At 41.3% G+C, this 19,088-nt stretch overlaps 1 protein-coding gene and 1 non-coding gene across 2 annotated transcripts in view; both read left to right on the plus strand.

Annotated features, from left to right (window-relative positions):
- The window catches only part of OXCT1 (3-oxoacid CoA-transferase 1), a 130,345-nt gene extending 115,209 nt beyond the window's left edge, over positions 1 to 15,136 (plus strand). The window contains exons 16-17 of the mRNA XM_004583674.3: positions 5,010 to 5,111; positions 14,242 to 15,136. Coding sequence (XP_004583731.2) covers positions 5,010 to 5,111; positions 14,242 to 14,283 — 144 coding nt within the window. The 3' untranslated portion in view covers positions 14,284 to 15,136. The remainder of the gene's footprint in view (positions 1 to 5,009; positions 5,112 to 14,241) is intronic.
- On the plus strand, positions 7,062 to 7,164 carry LOC118758244 (U6 spliceosomal RNA). Its single transcript, XR_004995615.2, has one exon. It is a non-coding gene; the product is annotated as a U6 spliceosomal RNA (small nuclear RNA).
- Positions 15,137 to 19,088: the final 3,952 nt, after the last annotated feature.

A 19,088-nucleotide genomic window follows, 5' to 3' on the forward strand; every position in this document is an offset into this window, starting at 1 on the left:
GAATTCTTCATGTGCAACTCTCTGGAAATACACACATAAACCCAAGATTGAACTCCTGTCCTTGGTAACTCTGAGAGTAGGATAAAAGCAGAGAAAAGTTCAATTGCAATTACACAAGCATGCTTTGCCAGATCATACGTATAAATTTGGGGGTTTTATTTAGGTAACTCAGTCAAAATTGGGTTCTAATCACTTTTGTGCAAACTACAGGATTGCCTGCGCAGTGAACCAGGAGCACAATTTGGCGTTTTGTGGGGCATCCTCACATGCCAGCTCTTTTGGATGTTTCTCTAGATCCTTCATAGGCCGGAAGTGCTGACCAGTGGGGCAGCTGAAAGTCCTCAGAGAGGAGCATAACTAGAAGTCACCATTGCGGCCCTGAGTTGAACCTAGAAAAAATGTGTGATGTTATAGTTCTCAGATCAGCCGTAAAACACCAATATAGTAGAAAGAGGTGCTTTTGAATACAGTATCTTGAAACACCAGTTTACCTCTACTAGGGATTGGCTTGCCTTTGCTGAGAGCAGTGGCAGGAGTGTTTTGGCCCTAACCCAACTCACTCACTTGTCCCTCAGGTGTGGTAAGAAGCCTTCCGAACAGGCCTTCACAATCAGGGTGTTCAGGATGCATTGTGGAAGCCACATCCTAAGGAAGGCTCTGCCCCACAGGGTGCCTCGGAGAGGAACTAGTAGATAAAATTGCAGACTGTTTTATCACATTCGTTATTCTCTTAGTCTTCACTATTTAGTCCACCCCAAACTGGACCTCCACCACTTTGAAAATAAATTTTTCCTGGACCCTTTATTTTTTAAGAAAATAGTCATCCTTCTAGAGACAATTCTGGCAATGTTTTCCCTCCCCCGCATCCCTACACACACTTTCCCCTTTTCCCGGGTAAGCTCTTCCCCCACTCCTCATTCCACATGTGCCTCTTCTTGCTAGCACCATCTTAGCCCTTTGTCAGCAATACTTCTCAGTTCTCTTTCTCCCAGAATTCTACCATCCTTGCAGTCCAGTGCACTTTCCATCTTTGCCATGAAGTTTTGCACTTGCTTAGCTTGCACACACTGGCTTCGTTCTCAGAGTCCCACACCTTTCTTTCACTATGGCACTTGTCACCTGGCGCCTACATTTTCTCCTGCGAGAACTCGTATTATTATTCAAGCTGGCTGCTGTTCTCTTAAGGTTTTTACACTCATCTCATCCCTCCGGTGTTGCTTTCTTCACTCAATTAACATACAGTTTTTGAACATCTTTTCTAAGCCAGGGCATTGTCAACCAACTGTCCTGGAGAAGAGGCAGCACACACAGTCTGTGCCATCGAGTGGAGTGTTCGAGAGCACCCAGCTTTACCAGCAATTAGAATGACAAATACTACAAAGGCTGTGGAAGAGGGGCACACTGCATGCTAGGTCAGAATTGTAGAGAAAAGCCACCTAGCAACCTCACATGAGGTGTCAGGGGGAGCTTGATATGGTAACATTTGCAAGCTTTTAATGGTGTTTTGCAAGACATTGCACATGCTGTACCCTTTCTGCCTTAACATTCTCCCTATTCCAGCCACAGTAAAATGCTGTGAGCTACGCTGTATTCTCCCCTGGGCTGATTTGCTTCTAGAACTTGTACCTTCTGCGTTTCTCCCAAGAACATTCTACTCACTCAGTTAATCTAATTTCTTTACAAATTTTATGTCTCTGCCCTGTATTTCTCTTACAAATCTCTATCCCTCCCCAAATGGTTCTTGTGCTCACCCTAGGTTAGCACTGACCACTGAATTGAAATAACCTAAGCATGGCCTCCTTCTCTCACTCATCACTGTTTGTCCAATGCTTAGCTTGGTGCCTGATCTACACTCGGCAAGTACTTCCTGAAACAAGAATGCTGTGCCGTACAAAAGCTGGTAGACTGAGTGATGAGTCCCGAGAAGAGCGAGTAACTTCATGGGTTTAGAAAAAGCCACACAAAAGGAAGAAGATGCTGCCTGTTCAAGGCCCTGCAAGCAGAACAGTGATCAAGGCAGGATGTTTCTAGATCCGAAAACCCAGCACAGAGATTCAGGAAATGGACTCCATTTGTTGATACCTGCTTGGCAAGGCAGAGATGATTGTTTAGTCAGCTGTGGGGTGGAGAGATAGCTGTGTGCTATTGTGTCCCTCAGAGAGGCCCAGAGCCACAGGGAGTTGCAGACAGGGAAAGAATGGAAGACAGACAAGGTTTGCATTTGTATTCTTGGTCACGTATGGTCAGGTTTCAATGCAGTTGGAGGACTGAGATCTAGAGCTGTCAAGAGAAGGCCGTATTGGAGAGAACAGGTAGTTGTCATTAGCCTGTGGGAATAAATGGAGCCTTAATTGTAGAAGGCACGTGGTAGGAAGCACAGAGGACTGCTAAGTGTGGCTGCACGGGTTTTTAAGAACAGGAACATCGCATACTTACACTGCACTGTGTCAGACGAGGTGCTTGGTACATACATGTTGCGTTTAGCAGGAACGCAGTGCCATTAAGCTGAGGGCGGTGTGTGTGGACAGCTCTTCCACTGGCAGGCGAGGAACTAGAATTCCATGATCTACTTCAAGGAAAATTGCACAAGTGCCTGGAAGAGACACAGGAGAATGCTGTGAGCTGGATTGTTTTGTGTGGCTAGAATGAGGTTAGGAAGAAGGCTTTCCCAACAGTATAGACCCTGAAAAATGCTTCTGTGGAGACTTTTATAAAGGTGGTGAGAAAGGAATTATCTACCTGGAAGACAGTGTCGTTTTGATATTAATCTTTGTAACTGAGCAACTTACTGAACCTCTATTTTCACCAAATTTTGTTAATGCTTTATGTTACTTAACTGGAAATTCTTCCTAAATGTTCTAAAAGTGAGTTTATTTTTTTTTTAAGGAAAGGATTATTTATTTATTTATTTATTTGACAGGCAGAGTTACAGAAAGAGAGGAAGAAACAGAAAGGGAGCTTTTTCCATCCACTAGTTCACTCCCCTAATGGCCACAATGGCCAGGGTGGGCCAGGAGCTTCATCCAGGCTCCCAGCATGGGTGGCAGAGGCCCAAGCCATTGGACTATCTTCCACTGCTTTTCCAGGAACATTAGCAGGGAGCTGGATCAGAACTGGAACAGCTTGGACATGAACCACTACATATATAGGATGCCAGCCCTGCAAGCAGCAGCTGAATGTACTATACCACAGCGCCAGTCCCACAACTTGAGGGGTTTTTGTTTTGTTTTCACATGAAAGGTGCTTCCCTTTATGGTCTGGGGAGCCAATTAAGATTTGATAAAGGTGTTAATTGTTTCTTTTTTTTAAGCAGTATCTTTGTCATAGATTTTGGTCTTTCAGATTGCTAAAGCCTTGTATTTATGATGCCAGTTATCATTTCTGAATCTTCTCCATGCTGTTTCTTAATATAACCTAGAGACTCTTTTCTTATTTTCTTCCATTTGTATAAATTTACAGTTTTTCATAATGCAAGAAAAGAGTAAATCAGTATTAATAGTACTCCAGATACGTTTTCTACACAGGAAAAAATGTCCATTAAAACATTGTCATTTTAAAATGAAGCAAGCTAATAGCTAATGGAATAAACAGACATTCCTAAATTAGCAAATTTTTTTCCCTCTTGACACACATTTTTGCTAAGGAAAATTTTTAGGAAGATAAAAATGTGCGAACAAAATGAAAGTTTGCTAAACTGTTTCCTTTTAAATGTAAAACATTTTCCCCAGGAAAATCAGCTAGGTTGTCTGTGAGTTTATCCTAAAATGCCAAGTCCTGCTGATCCCCATGAGGCTTGGTTGCTGTGGAAATGAATCAACTGGAGACACTCATTTTACGAGGTGGCTGTTGTGGGGTGGCAGTTAAGACAGGCTTGGGAAGCCACATCGTATGTCACAGTGTATGTTCCCAGTTCTAGCTCTTCTACTTTTGATCCAACTTCCTGTCACTGTGGGTCAACCAGTTGGATTCCTGCCACCCGTTCTGGCAGAACTAGATGGAGTTCCTATCTTGTGGTTTTGGTCTGGCCTAGCTGTGGCTGTTGCGCATATTTGAACCATGAACCAGGAGCTAACTAGAAGATCTCTCTGCCTTTCAAAAAAATGAACATAAAACTTGAAAAGAAGTGGTTATTTTAGGGCATATCCTCACATAAAGTGACAGGTTGAACCATGAAAGATTTAAGAGCAGGTCTCTAGGATGCCCTGTGCTTTCTCAGGCCTATTGCTGCAAGTATGCTTTTTTTCTTAATTCATTCATTCTTTTCTTTTTCTTTTTTTTAATTTGAAGAGTAGATTTCACAGAAAGAAACAGAAATGGGAGAAATCTTCCATCCTCTGTTTCACTCCCCAAACCAGGAGCTTGCTTCCTGCAGGTCTCCCACATGAGTGCAGCGGCCCAGTGTGGGGTGCGGAGGAGGCTGTGTGTGCCTGTCCTGAATGTGAGCATATTCACAGGATCTGCACATCCTGCGGGAGGGTCTCAGGCTCTCCTCTTGGGATCTGTGTATTTCTGTGGTCCCAAAAGATAGCCATCTTTTGTATAATTATTCTTAAGCATATAATCTTTTGTAATTACTTTTGTATCCTGTAATTTGCCCAGGCAGCATTTATCAACTTTTCTCTCCACCATGCTTATACTTATGCCTTCCAAAGATCTCCTTTTTCCCTCCCTTTTTTCAAGTCATTGTCAGTCACCTCATTGACATTTGACCAAAAGTGTACATTTAGTAAAGGAAGATAACCTGTAAAAACACTGCCTGCAGAAACGACACATGCTACCAATGGTCAACACCCACTTTCTGGCAGCCACAGTGTTCCCTGACTAACTGCTGGTTAGGAAGGTGGCATTTATTCTCCCCAAAATGTCATGTTTAGAGTCGACATTCTTACTGTGCTGATATTCCCTCTCTGGTCCTGTGTCTTCTCCTTTAAGAACCCGAGAGCTTATTTCTGTTTTGTGTCATAAGATAATTACTGTGACAGATGTTGTCATTTCCTTGATTCCGGCAGGCTGTGTTTGACGTGGACAAGAAGAAGGGCCTAACTCTGATCGAGCTCTGGGAAGGCCTGACAGTAGAGGACATAAAGAAGAGCACTGGATGTGATTTTGCAGTAAGTGTTCCCGTGAACAAATCCAGCCGCTTGTCCTAGGTCACATGCTTGATGAATGAGTGTTTACAGGACATGAACCACTAATTTGTGATCATTTTTGGAGCTGACCTTTGCAGGGAACACAAGTAGAAGAAAGGGTGCTTGCAACACAAGAGCCACACAGGAGCAGGTGGGAGCAGGAGCTGGGCTGTGACTCAATGGCCAGGGCTTGGTTCAGGAATCAGAAGCAGGAGGGGAGGAGCTCCGCATTGCTGCTTCATCGGAAGCTCCCAGAATACACTGTTCTTTGCTTATATGTCAACTATGGTTAAAGGTGATTAACTGAAAATGTGAATTGCACAGGGAGAAATGGCACTTCCTTATTTTTAGACCCGCCATGACTTGTGACTTTTTCTTTGATTAACATAATATCTTATTATTCCCTCCACTCAAGATACCAGGATGTCAAGTTTCTGACACCATCAGATCTATTATCACAAAATAGGTAGACTGTGCATTTGAAGATATGCTAAATACAGAATACACTCAGAATTATAAAGCAAACGAATGCATGGGAATGTTCATTTAAGAAATTCTCAAGTCCCTTTTAAAGCAAAGTACATTGAACTAGAAACAGCTGCCCCTTAATGTAAGTGTTTGGTAATTTATGAAAAATCATCTTAAATGAGGGTTGACAGGAAGGCTGAACCCCTCTGAAGTTAAGCAAAAGGAAAGGATGCTTCTTAATTAATGAAGAAGGGATTTGATTCCGAAATAATTTTTGATGGACTCCTATCCACAAAGTGATGTGTAGTTACAGTGTTTGATGGTACTTACTCACCTTAGATGAAATAACAGAAATTATAAGTTGTACACATCTCATGTGCCTTCATTCAGTGTGCTACATACTTAACAATACATAACGAGCATCTCTTAAACACAATTTTTCGAATTCATTATCCACATAGTAACTGTTCCTTCTGCTATGCCAGGGTCTTGTCTATTAACCTTTCCTGACTGAATTTTCCATTGGAAAATGGAAGTGTCCCAATAAAACTGTGCACCAAAAGCCCATTTTTAAATTAGCTTTCAAACTTCAGGGGGAATGTAGCGGGAGAGTTTGTTTATGTTTTATTTAGGATTTCTTAATCCAGTGATAAAGGCAAATGACCTTTCATCAGTTGTTCTTTATTTGGTTTTCCATGTGAAAGAGCTCACGTCTTAATCAGATAGCATTTTATAGAAGGTATATTATCTTGCAGCAGGAAATTAAACAAAGGAAAATTTATTTTGTAGTTCATTGTCATTCATGTAATTAAAACAGGAATGAAAAAGATAGATTTTTTACTGTTTGGCTTTGTTCTTACAAAAAAATGAAAAAGTGCTAGTTTATATGGTTTGACATATTGAACAATATCTGTGGTTCTTGTTAAATCCTGGTATCTTCATCACTTAGCACTAATACATGATCTTCTTTGCTCCAGTCAGGCTGTTGAGATGAATGTTAACTGTTTGTGTTGTTCTAAAAGCAAAAAAGTGTGGCATTACCTGGACTATCCAGATAGAAGAACTAGCTTTTGTGGGTCTGATGACCGATGGCATTAATAAGGACACACATAGTAACAACAGTACATTGAGGATAATGTTTCTTTTTCTGATAGTTCTGACATGAATGTCTTCTAAAGATACTGTTGTTGCTACATGGACAGCACTGTATAGCACATGTAACTCTATACCAGTTAGTATTTCTGTTGGAGAAAACACCCAATAACTCACCCTTCAAAGTGTAACTGACAGAGAAGATTCTAGAAGGGATTAATTAGATAGTTTGTGCCTAATAAGGAAAAAAAAAAGACAAAAGCCCCAATGCATAACTATTTCAAAGTGTATTGGCGAGGGTCCTGTATATCTAAGTGTAATGGTAATCGAATGGACAAGGGAAAGTTATAAGCTGGTTGGGAATGTATTGAGGTGCTCACTTCTGCAGCACATATACTAACATTGGAACAATACAGAGAAGATTAGCATGGCCCCTGGGTAAGAATGAGAATGTATTGAGAATTACAAAGAAAAAGACCAGGACAGTGTCAGATAACAGGACATGACAAAATTGTGATTTCAAGGCATTAAGAATGCTTATAATGAAATATTTAAGCACTTTTTATAAAGGAAGTTACTTTCGTATATTTCATAGTTCAATTAGCAAATACAGAAGGAAAATATATCGTTTGAATATCACATGTATCAGCTTTAGTGCACGATTCCATAACACTTCAGAGTTTTCAGCGAGAGGCATGGGTGTCTAAAAGTCCAAAGGAAGTTGTGAAAATTTGTTACAGTAGTGCAAGCACTCACCCTCTCTCCAGAAACTTCTGCACACTATCCGAATAAGATTCTGGCCAGGAGTAGTTTGCAGCTAGAAAAAAATCAAACTCCTCTCCTTCCTCACATATAAATATATATCCATATGTAGGATTGCTGGACCATATGCCATCTTTTCTTTTTTTTTTTTTTTTGAGAAACATCCATATTATTTCCCACTGTGGCTATACTAATTTACATTCCCACCAACAGTGTGCCAGAGTTCTCTTTTTTCTCAACATCCTCACCAACACCTGTTATTTTCTGTTTAATGGTGGCCTTCTAAACGGATATCATGTGGCTTTGTTTTGCATTTCTGTTGTGATTAGGAACATTTGGTAGTTTTTCATATGATGGTGGCTGATTTGTGTATGTGTCTTCTTTGGAGAATTGACTATTCAATTGACTTTTCATCCATCGTTCATTTGAAAGTTATGGTTACAGAGAAAGGGAAAAACAGAAATTTAGGGCTAAAAAGTGAGAGAGAAGGAGAGAGAGAGTGAGATTGATTGATTGATTGATTGATTCCCAGCTTCTGGTTCACTCCCCAAAGGGCCACAAGAACCAGTGCTAGTCCTGGCCAAAGCCAGAAGCTTCATCTGGTCGGCCACATGGTTCAGGCACACAGCAGCAGCTGGACTGGAAATGGAGCAGTTACACATGAGCTAGTGCCCATATGGGATGACAGCAACTTTACCTAATTTAGCTGCAACACCGTGCCCCCGATTCTGCGCCTATTTCTCATCTGAGTTATTTGTTTTTTTTTTAATTATGCAAGTTCCTTTATATTCTATACATATATATATATTCTGGCTCTTAATCCCTTATCAGATACAGGAGTTGCAAATATTTTGTTATTCAACAGGTCAACTTTTCATGATGTTGGCTGATTATTTTGGTACAGTTATTTTTTAAGTCTTGTATAGTCCTCTCATTCTTTTGTGACCCCCTTTGGATCAACTTTCTTCTGATGCACTCACATTTTGAAAGAAATGTGTCTATTAAGCATTAAGAATTTGTTTCAAAGGGTCAAAACTGTAATGCACATTTCCTCATATTAAAGCTGTGACAAGTTAATGAAAATGTCAAATTCCTTTATTTTTTACTATATTTTTATTATATACTGTGTCAGTTCTTGATGGGCCCAAGTAGAAAAAAGCAGAAAAGGGCAGCTGAGATCCCACCACTTGAATTTCATCATTCCTAATATTTCTTTCTCAGTAAGTAGCAGATTTAGTTGCGTATTTTTGTTGTTTCACAGTTTTTTAAATATTTAGTCATTATTTGACCATGTGATGGAATAAACTTGAAGATGCCATTTGTCATCTCTGATTATCAAATATTCAGTCCATGTCCCATATCAAGCTAGTAATTATAAGATAGAACTTATTGATAAAGTTCTGACTCCCAGTGCCCTTGGTCTTCTCTACCACTGGCAAAAGATCAAATAAGAAAAATCATTATTGATATGTTCTCAATGGAATCTGAAAGAAGTCAGCTGTGGATCTCACTTGCTGAAGTCAATAAGTATATGCTCTCAATATTGATTATGAAGCAACATTGTACCAGAATCCAAGATTGTACTCTTGAGATTCTGCCAGACTGGGAAAATGGACTGTTGGCTTGTCTACTACCCTTTGCTGTCTTGTATAAAGCTCAAAATGTACATCACTCTGGCAGGGTAACCCTCTCTGATGTGCATGGGCTTCCATGTTGATGAAACTGGGAGAAGGGAATGAGAAATAGGGGCTTAGTAGATGTTTTTCATGAAAAAATAGCCAGGTAATATCCATCCTCATAAAAACCTCATCTTCTTTTCTGATAAATCCCAGGGAGGGTCTTAAAAGCTCAAAATATGAGTAATATGACCAGGAAAATGATCAGATATTTATTTTAAAAAAACAAAGGTGTCCAGATTTCCTTGTAAAGGAAATACTGTGAAGTATTCTTTTTTTAAGCAGATCATTTCCAGGAAAGAATTTCATTATTTCCATTGTGTTAAAAAATTGTAACACACATTTTTTATCCAAATACTAAGAATCCATAGAGTTTTCACTCTCAGGAGAACTGAGTCTCTGTGGGTATGTGGGATGTTGCCTTTGTTGGCTCATTTTGTGGTCTGTTATTCTGCTGTATGTGTGCTGCTTAAATGGCAGACCTAAATGAACTCTTTTACCCTAAGCCTTATACTAAACCAAATTGGTTTTAAACATCATTTAAGCAAGAAATTCTTACTTATTCTTGATATTTAGTATTCCCACGTTTTGTCCTTATTCATTCTTCCAGAAAAAAAAAAGACAAATGAAGGAGGAAACATTAACCATTGTCACTGAGGACTTTATACAGATGTTCTTTTTAAATAAACTGAAAATATTTAACTTGTTTGAAGCCAGTAATTGCCTTCTTTTATTGTTTATTTATTTTTGCTCCCCTTCCCATTGGTAGAGACTGCAGGATTATTTGACAGGCCAATTCGGTAACAAAATGAAAATAAATTTGAGTTGCTCTAAAGAGCAACATGAGGCTTTTGAAAGGATATTAGATCATTTATAAATGATAATTATGTTTTTAAAAGATTTATTTGCATTAGAAAGGCAGATTTACAGAGAGAGGAGACAGAAAGGCAACGACCTTTCATCCACTGGTTCATTCCCCCAGATGGTCACAATAGCTGGAACTGAGCCAATTTAAAGCCAAGAGCCAGGAGCTACCTCTGGACCTCCCGTGTGGGTGCAGGGATCCAAGAACATGGGTCATACTCAGCTGCTTTCCCAAGCTACAAGCAGGGAGGCGGCTGGAAAGTGGAGCACCCAGGACAAGAACCAGCACACAGATGGGATGCTGGCGTGGCACATGGAGGATTAACTTGTTGTGCCACATTGCTGGCCCCAAGTGCATTTTCTTCTAATTTGTCCTGCATTACCATCTGGGAAGGTCAGCTTTTCTGATCTTTATCAACAGATGGCCAAGACAAGTTTCTTAAAGGTTGTATGGCTGTTGCCCAGCAGGCCACTGTGCCATCCCCAGGAATAACTATCTTTTCCATAAGTTTTTGTGGTTTTTTAGACCACTGTCATGGGTTGCATTGTGTCCCCTTCCCTGAAAGATAGGTTACAGTCCTTACTCTCCAGGAGTTTACAATGTGACCTTATTGGAAAATAAGGCCATTGCAGGTATAATTGGCTGAAATGAGGTTATACTTTAGTACTGTGGCCCTTAGTCCATTATGACAGGTGTCCATGTAAGAATATGGCAGTGTGAAAGCAGACTCAGGGAATGGTGGAAGATATGCCTAGCAATGCCAGAAATTTCTGACAAGCCAGCATAAGCTACAGAGTGGACAGCAACGCAGAAGAGGCATGGGAAAATTTCCTCCATGTTTCAAGTGGACCCTAGCCCTGCTGTTTCCTAGATTTCACATTGTTTGCCCCTAACACTCAGAGACAGCACATTTCTGCTGTTCACCTCTCCCTCTTTGTGGCACTCTGTGGTGCCAGCCCTGCGCAATTCATACAACCTCAGAGCAAGTTTTTGCAAAGCATTTTTGAAACCACTATTGTCTATTATTAAGGATTTCCTAACTTGGTAGATATATCTATAGGAAAGGGGACAGGAGAAGCAGTAACAGGACTTTTGAATGTTTAAAATGGGTTGACTTAACTTCTGTTACAAACCTTTCATCTGTTCTTTGGAGCTCATCAAAACCATCAACTGATTATTTATTCATCATTATTTATTCTAGGAAATGGATGGGGAACCTTGTTTCTGCCAAAGGCCATTTGAATATTTGTAACATCACTCATGGACCATACAAAATTATCAACTTACAAATTAGTCTGCTATAGACTCATTGAATTTTGAGTTGTTCTTGTAATTTCCTGGGTAGGGTGTAACCAAATGATTTTGTGGGCTCTTATACAGCCCACAGACCAAATATTCCCCACCCCTGCTCTAGGGGGGGTAAAACACTAATTAGGCCTGCCTCATCCTTAAGGGACTCAAGAAATCCCCCAAGGCCAGATACTTAGCACAGTGGTAAACACAATGATTAAGATGGCTACAGCTTATAGTGGCATGCCTGGATTCAATTGCAACTTCTTGCTGATGCACACACACCAGGAGGCAGGAGATGGCTTAGATACTTTGGCCCCTAACATCTATGTAGGACACCCTTCCCATTGCTGCTGTTAGTTTTTAACCACAATGAGTCCTTACACACAACTAATTTCCACAGCCAAGTCCTCTTTTCACAATAGGTTTGTGGCCATAAGCCAAAATGCCAGACATAGCGAGGTACCTAGGAGGTCCTTTCATTCTAGCGGAGTAGGAACAGGGGTGGAGGTGGAAGGGGAAAGAATGAGAAGGGAAACATCTCCTGCCACAGCAGGAGGTTGCAAGGGCAGGGGAATGGGGTGGGGGCAGATGCAGGAGGATGGGGAAGAGGCAGGTGGGGAAGCCACAGCACACACAGGTAAGGAGGCAGGAAGTGAGGGATGCTAGATGGGCTTATCGGAGTCACAGCTGATTGGTAGGTGGGCAGAAATTAGGGGGAGAGGCCGTGAGAGATTGGTTGGTGTAGTTGTCAGATACAGCACCATAAGGTTACAGCCAGTTAGGTAACCGGAATGGCATGAAATTTTGCAAGCTATGGGAAGAAGCAGAAAGTGACACCAGATCCAAGATGGCAGGGTCTCATCAGTCTCCAGAATGGTATTTGAGCCACTCCTCACAGCCACGGTTCATGTCCTGGCTACTCCACTATCTCTCCAGCTTCCTGCTTGTGGCCTGGGAAAGCAATAGAGGATGGCCCAAACCCTTGGGACCTTGCACCCATATTGGGGAACTAGAAAAAGCCTCTGGCTCCTGGCTTAAGATCAGCTTAGGATCAGGCTGTTGCAGCCATTTGGAAAGCAAAGCAGCAGATGGAAGATCTTTATCTCTGTATAGATGTCGGTCAACTGAATTGAGTTCCTACTACTGGCTCTGGCCCTGTTCTAGCCACAGCCTCTGGAGGCACATGGGGAGTGAATCATGCATGGGGGTCTGTTTGCTTCTTTGTTTCATTGTCTTTCTCCTTCTCTATAAAGAAAACTGTTAAAAAATTATTGAATATTTAAATTTCAGTAGAGACTGTTACTAATTAGAGTTCACTGTGTATTTGCCATGCTGAATTAGGAAATCTGAAGCTGGTACCACATTTTGAACTATCTGTCAAAATTAAGCAAGGTCGCTTCTGTTTAGTGTTTCAGTTTTCTTCATTCACTAGTTATACCAGACACATTCTCTCTCTCTCTCTCTTTGTAATTCAAGACCCAGGAATCCATTTTCATATACATACACTAAAATTATAATCAGTTTTTTTAGTTCACTTTCATTTATTGGAAAGGCAGAGTGAAACAGACAGAGGATGTTAGGGGAGATCTTGCATCCACTGATTTCACCATCCAGATACCACAACAGATGGGGATGGGCCAAAGCCAGGAACCCAGAATTTATATGGGTTTTCCACAGGGGTACCCGGGGCCCAGCTAGTTGAAATAGCATATGTTGCCTCCTAGAGTGTCCACCAGCAGGAAGCCAGATGTGAAGCCGAGTCTAGGGCGTGATTCCAGCACTCCTGTGTGGGGTGCAGCAATCACAAGCAGCACCTCAGCTGTATCTCTGAAGGCGTGCCCCTGTGGTCACCATTTAAGAAGCTTCACACCTCTAACCCTCTAACTTTTTTGGAATAGCTTGTGGTCCTATTACTGCCTTTGTATTTTCCAGTAAGATTTAATCATTGATGAACTGTAGTATATACACACAAGATAGAATACTACTCTGTCATCAGCAACAATGAAACCCCGACTGCCATAAAATGGATGCAACTGGAAATCATTATGTTTATAAAGAAGCCAGATCCAAAAAGAAAGTATCATATTTTCTCTGATTTGTGGTAGCTGATATATAAACCATAAAAATTTAGCACATGTCAGTGAAATTCTCATTCTTATAATTTGATTAGGCCTGGCATGATGACTCAAAGGTAAATCCTTACTTTGCAAGTGCCAACATCCCTTAGGGTGTCAGTTATACCCCAGCAGCTCCACTTCCCTTCCAGCTCCCTGCTTGTGGCCTGGGAAAGCAATAGAGGATGGCACTGTGACTGGCTAACAGATATGTCTATCTCTCTGGACCCGCCAATGAAGTTAAAGGTCAAGATACACAGGAAGCACAGGAAGCTGTGTCCCAGGGAAAACTCATCACCTGCTGAAAAGTGGGATGAATGTAACGTTTGACTTCCTGGAATTGTTTACAAAGGAAGTCCTAGCGCAACTCGTTACAGGGGCACAGAAGAGAGACTGGGGTGCAGCTCATCACTCTTGTTTCCTGCCCAGTGAACAGGACATGTTGGGGCCTCAGCCAAGGACACAGTGCACCATGTGCCTATGGCCTCCCATATGGGCTAGGCAGGCAGAGATTCATGGGCAATCTCCCACAGCCAGTTGCAGGCATCCTTAGCAGAGAAGCAACATCATGGGAAGGTTTAGAACCACGGGACCCTCCAGATGTAGGCAGAATAAGAGTTCTCTGTCTTATTCTGTAGGTTTGATAATAGAAAACAAGATACTCCTAATGTAAGTCCATGAAAAGTTTGTTTATAAATTCAAAGAAATGTTTATTCCATGTAAATTTTTATAATTGATTCTTTTGTTTAAAAAGCTTTATTTTTGTGTTATTTTTAACTTTATAACACAATTCTGAATTCCATAGACTTTGTAATTGATTTCTTCCCCCTCTCTTTCACCAGGTGTCACCAAAACTCATGCCAATGCAGCAGATCACAACTTGAAATGTGGACAGACATTTTGCCCAGCCTTCGTGTTGTTCATTGTAAACCTGCCCAATTAAATTGAAAGAACCTCAGCAATCATGCTTGCGTATTTAACGAGTAGTTTTCTTCTAGCATCTCAAGCTTTCTACAGCCGTACTGATGTTTCTTTCAAGTGTGTTACGATAGTATAATGAAAAGCAAAATATGTGATAATCTTACCTGTTTTTTAGGTTCTGAAGGTTCCTTTTATACTTGGTGCTTATGTTGAATGTATCTGTGCCTTCTCTTATATAAGCTCAATTTTATTCAGGATCCACCAAGATGGGCCACAGGAAGAGTTTTGCCAACATGCTTCTGTTTATTCGTTTTGACTCTCTGGACTGAAAAACAAATACATCGACAGGCACCTGTGCATCTTCTGATCTGGAGAAGTGCGATCTCCACAATTGTTTTTCTCTCTGCCTCCTCTGGCATTTCTTCTGGGCCCTCTGATTTTGTGGATCACATGTTGTTTTGCTAGACTGTTTTCCTTCCTCCCACACTTTTCTAGCCAAGTAGATACCCAGGAAAGCAAGCAGGAACAGCTACACAAAACAGAGGAGAAACAACTGTCTCATGGAAGACCAAATATGGGAGATATTGGTGCCAAGATCCTACCAATAAGTCGCCTTTATTAACAACTTTCTTCTGTACTTTGCCAAAGAATAAGGCTTACTATAGGAGGAGGATTAGGAACCCAATCTGTCTATGCACTTTTCTCATTCTTGTTGTTGTTACTGAGGCCTGTGGGCTACTTGTACAATGCTTCCTCTTAAGTCAATAAGGACTGTAATTTTATCATGAACCATACACACAAATGCAACAGTGTTTTTTTTTTAAAAAGTCTGTTCAGGATCTCATTTCTGTTCATAAAAGATTCTAAGTATCGAATGAGTTTTTCTACCCAGCTTTTCTTTTTCACTCTGCCAAGGCTACTTGTTTTAACAAAGCACGTTTAACTCATCCTTATTGAAGCTGGGTAAATAATAATGGACAAGTCCAGGCTTTGAAGAGTTAGTGACGTTGAGTGTTAGGGAATCAACATGGGGCATTTGGTTAGAGAGGAGCTTTTCATCAACGGTGTCCTTAGTATCAGACAGGTGTCCAAAAGGGTATCAGGTGGGGAAGAGTCTGGGTGCTGGGGGGATAGGCTGGACAGCTGGCCCCTGGATAGAGTTAGGCATCATACAGGGCTGTTTATCATTTCTCTAGCACTAAGTGTAGAGATGTATTCATGTATTTAGGTGCAGTCATTGAAACTTGTATTCAGATATAGAGGAAAAAGACTTTCTGTGAATAGCACACTCCAACTGTAAATTTGCCTTCTCCCTGGCTATAAAGCTCTGTCCTAAATGCCAGGTCTGTGAGATTAGTATATTTATGTTAGAGTTATGATTGGCAGTTGTCAATATTTTCAAACATATCTGTTTATCATTCCTGTCTGTCACTTCAAAATATTGCAAGTTTAATAATGTTCTAAATCTTAAATGGTACAACTGAAGGGGGAGGATACACTATTCTTAATTAAGAATTCAATGAATGTTGTAAAGCACATTAACAAATACAGTAAGTATTCGAAGTGGAAATAGATTGTTGTTGTTGTCCTTTATCTCACTTGGGTGTGGTGTGGTTAAGCGATGGAGCAATATGGCAGAGACCATTGTCAAGGCTGACAGTGAGATCAGCACCAACATGTGGGCTTCTGCCTCTCCTTTATCTGATATTTCCCTTGTAGTAAAAAAAAAAAAAAAAGAAAAAGAAAAGAAATGCATGCTGTGTTTTGCTTCTTGTCAGAGCCAATCATATCCCAGTTTTCATGGTAATGACTTTTTGCTTTTGTCCAAAAATCTCCCTTGCTGTATATGTACATTGTTTCATATCCAAGATCCATGTTGGGTTTTCTTGCATTTTGAAGTGCCGCTTGTGTTGGCTCCCTTGTAACAGACTCATCCCCCAGGCAAAAACGTGTGTGAGTTTCCTGGAGAGACCACTCTTGCACAGTGCTTATACCCAGGAGTGGTATATGATCCCTGATGTGTCAGTCATGGTTTTTCTCCCACATTTAAAAACAAGTCACTGCTGATCTCCAGGTGGAGAGAAAGAAACACATAAACACAGAACAGAAGGAGGGAAGCTCCTGGTGGGTTTAGATTCCTGGTTCTGAATTAGAACTTAAGACCAGCTGCCTTCCAACCATGCCATAAATACCAATTTTTGCTTGAGTTGCATCCTTCATTTGTCACCATAATATGAACTCACAAGCTCTAATTCTCAAGTTCCTTTTTAGGGATTTGCTTGAATTGCAGTATGAAGAAAGACCAAGAAGAGAGACAACGTCTGTCTGCTGGTTCACTTTCTAGTTGGCTGCAACAGGCAAGTCTGAGCCAGGAGTTCCATCTGGGTCCTAGGTACCTGAGACTTCTTCCATTCCTCTCCAAGGTACATTAGCAGAAAGTTGAAATGAGAAGTGGAGTAGCCAGGACTTGAACCTGCACTCCCATGTGGGATGCTAGTGCTGCGAGTGGTGGCATAATCCATGTGCCTTAATGTCTGTCTTTGAAATTTGCAAGTCCTAAGAGGGACCCGGCCTATACAGAAGCCTGTGGAATATGAGCAAAGGTGCTTATTATCTTGGCCCAGAGAACACAGGCAAGGGGCATTTCTAAGTGGGATGAGTGGGTAGAGACGCTGTCGGCAGTCATCTCACTCCATCTCAGAATAATCAGCAAAATTTTGGGTGTTATTGCAATGAAAGTATAAGCAGATATTTCATAAATGGATAGACTGTTTCATCATTAGCCTCTTTGCTCATGGAATATGGCCATGAGTTCCTTAAGCTTATTTTCAGATTTTCTATGTTTAGAAGGGGATGAATACACTACTTTCCAATGTAGATATTTAAGACGCAGGTAATATATCTAATTGCAGAAAACTTAAAATGCTGTGTAACTGACAGAGCTCTCTTGTTGTTTTATTTCAATGATGACACTCCACCCCTCCCTGCCCCGCCACACTACAAACTGAATAGCAAGCTGACTCTAAGTACAAACACCAATGGATGTAACGTGATCTGGGCACATCTGTGTCATGTGGACACTTGATGTCTTCCATCTCTGTAAATGGAGATGACTGTGCAAAACTACCAGGAAACATAGCCTGTCCCGTGAGAGTGACATCTGTTAACCCAGATAGCCAGTGGATAAAACAATCCTTTCCCTCAAGATCAAACACAAATCATTTATGATCAAGGGAACTACTGGTTGATTATGGTCATTAAGTGCTGTTCTAGACAGTCCTGTCAGAGAGGTCCTCAAGCAGCCAGATTCTAGGTCTTTGTAAGTGTGACCCACAGCATGTCCACAGGGAACTGCCCCCACGACACTATTAGCTGTTTTGAAACAATGGCATATTGGTTGCCTAGTGTAGCCATTTTGTATCTTTGGCTGCTTCTGTAAAAGTCAGGCATTTGATGTCTGGCACTTTAAAATTTCCAGGAAGAAGCCAGACTGTTCCAGAAGCTCACACAGAAAGCCCCAGAGTCCCTTCTGTGAAGCCTGCGTCTCATGACTTTGTGGTAGGAGGTGATAGCTCCCATGTGGCCCATCAGCGCTCTCCAGGGCTCATCAAATGCTCCTCTCATCTCTAGCTCCCAGCCTGGGCATGCGCTCGGGTTGGGTGAGGGTTTGAGAGCTGTCTTACTGCTTATCCCAGTGAGTTTTTGGTTTTGTTTATTTTTGAATCTTTGTATATTTGTATAGCAACTAACCCACCCATGGGAACATTCTGAGTATATTTAATTGAATCACTTAACTTACTAAAAGCATGGATGGTATAAGGCCTGGCTTAGAGGCCTTCCCTCAGCTAAACAATGACAGAAGTTCTCGTAGGATGAAGGAAGAAAGGCAAAAAGAATTGAGATGGGTTCCAGAAACTGTGACAAAGGAGCCAAGAGCTTGCAATAATAATTCCTTATATTTAACACTTCATAATTTACAGGACACCCAGAATATGAGAGCTAGCTTATTTGATTTTCACAATAACCTGCCAAGCAGACGTTATTACCTCCATTAAAATTAACTTGATTAGTCTGAGAGAAGTAATGTCCATCAGTTCTTTAATCAAGTTAGCCTTTCGGGACTGAGGTTGGATTTTGCCGAGGTAGTTAATGAGATGTGAAGTGAATCCCCCAGAAAGCACCAGGTCTATTGCTCTCCAGTAAGCTGTGAAACGCGGAGTTCAGATCCTTTATGCCTACACGGAATAAACGTGCAGGTTTCCTTCTCCCTGTCCACACAGCCCTTTTGCATAACCCAGTTCATGTGGAAGCAAGCATTTTAAAAATAAAAACAGATAATGCCCCTTGCCAGGCAACATGTCCCTGTGCAAGACTTGTAATTACTGGATTTGCTCACTTCAAGGGCCCTGTGCAGACACCAACAGATATGGACACTCACTTGACACCAGCAAGATGGGCCGACAGGCTCTGCTTTATTTTTGTGGCTTTAGTCCAGTTTCCTTGGTATTAACCTTTACCCACGTGCAAAGTCAGACTTGTGTCTCACTCTCATTCAGTTGAGCCCAGAGATCAAGCTGATATTGGTGGCCTGAATGTAGATGTTGACTGGTGATATGGAAGGAAGGTTGCTGTGGGAGAAGATGGGATTGATCAGAGAAAAGTGCTGATCCCATTGCTGGAGCCTGGAGGACTAGAGGGAGGAGACTGAGCGGAGTAGGCTTTAGGCTCCAGCAAGACACGTAAGAGATGACATGACAACGTTACTGTA

This window comes from Ochotona princeps, chromosome 23 (genome assembly GCF_030435755.1).
Source record: "Ochotona princeps isolate mOchPri1 chromosome 23, mOchPri1.hap1, whole genome shotgun sequence".
Taxonomy (NCBI): Eukaryota; Metazoa; Chordata; class Mammalia; order Lagomorpha; family Ochotonidae; genus Ochotona; species Ochotona princeps.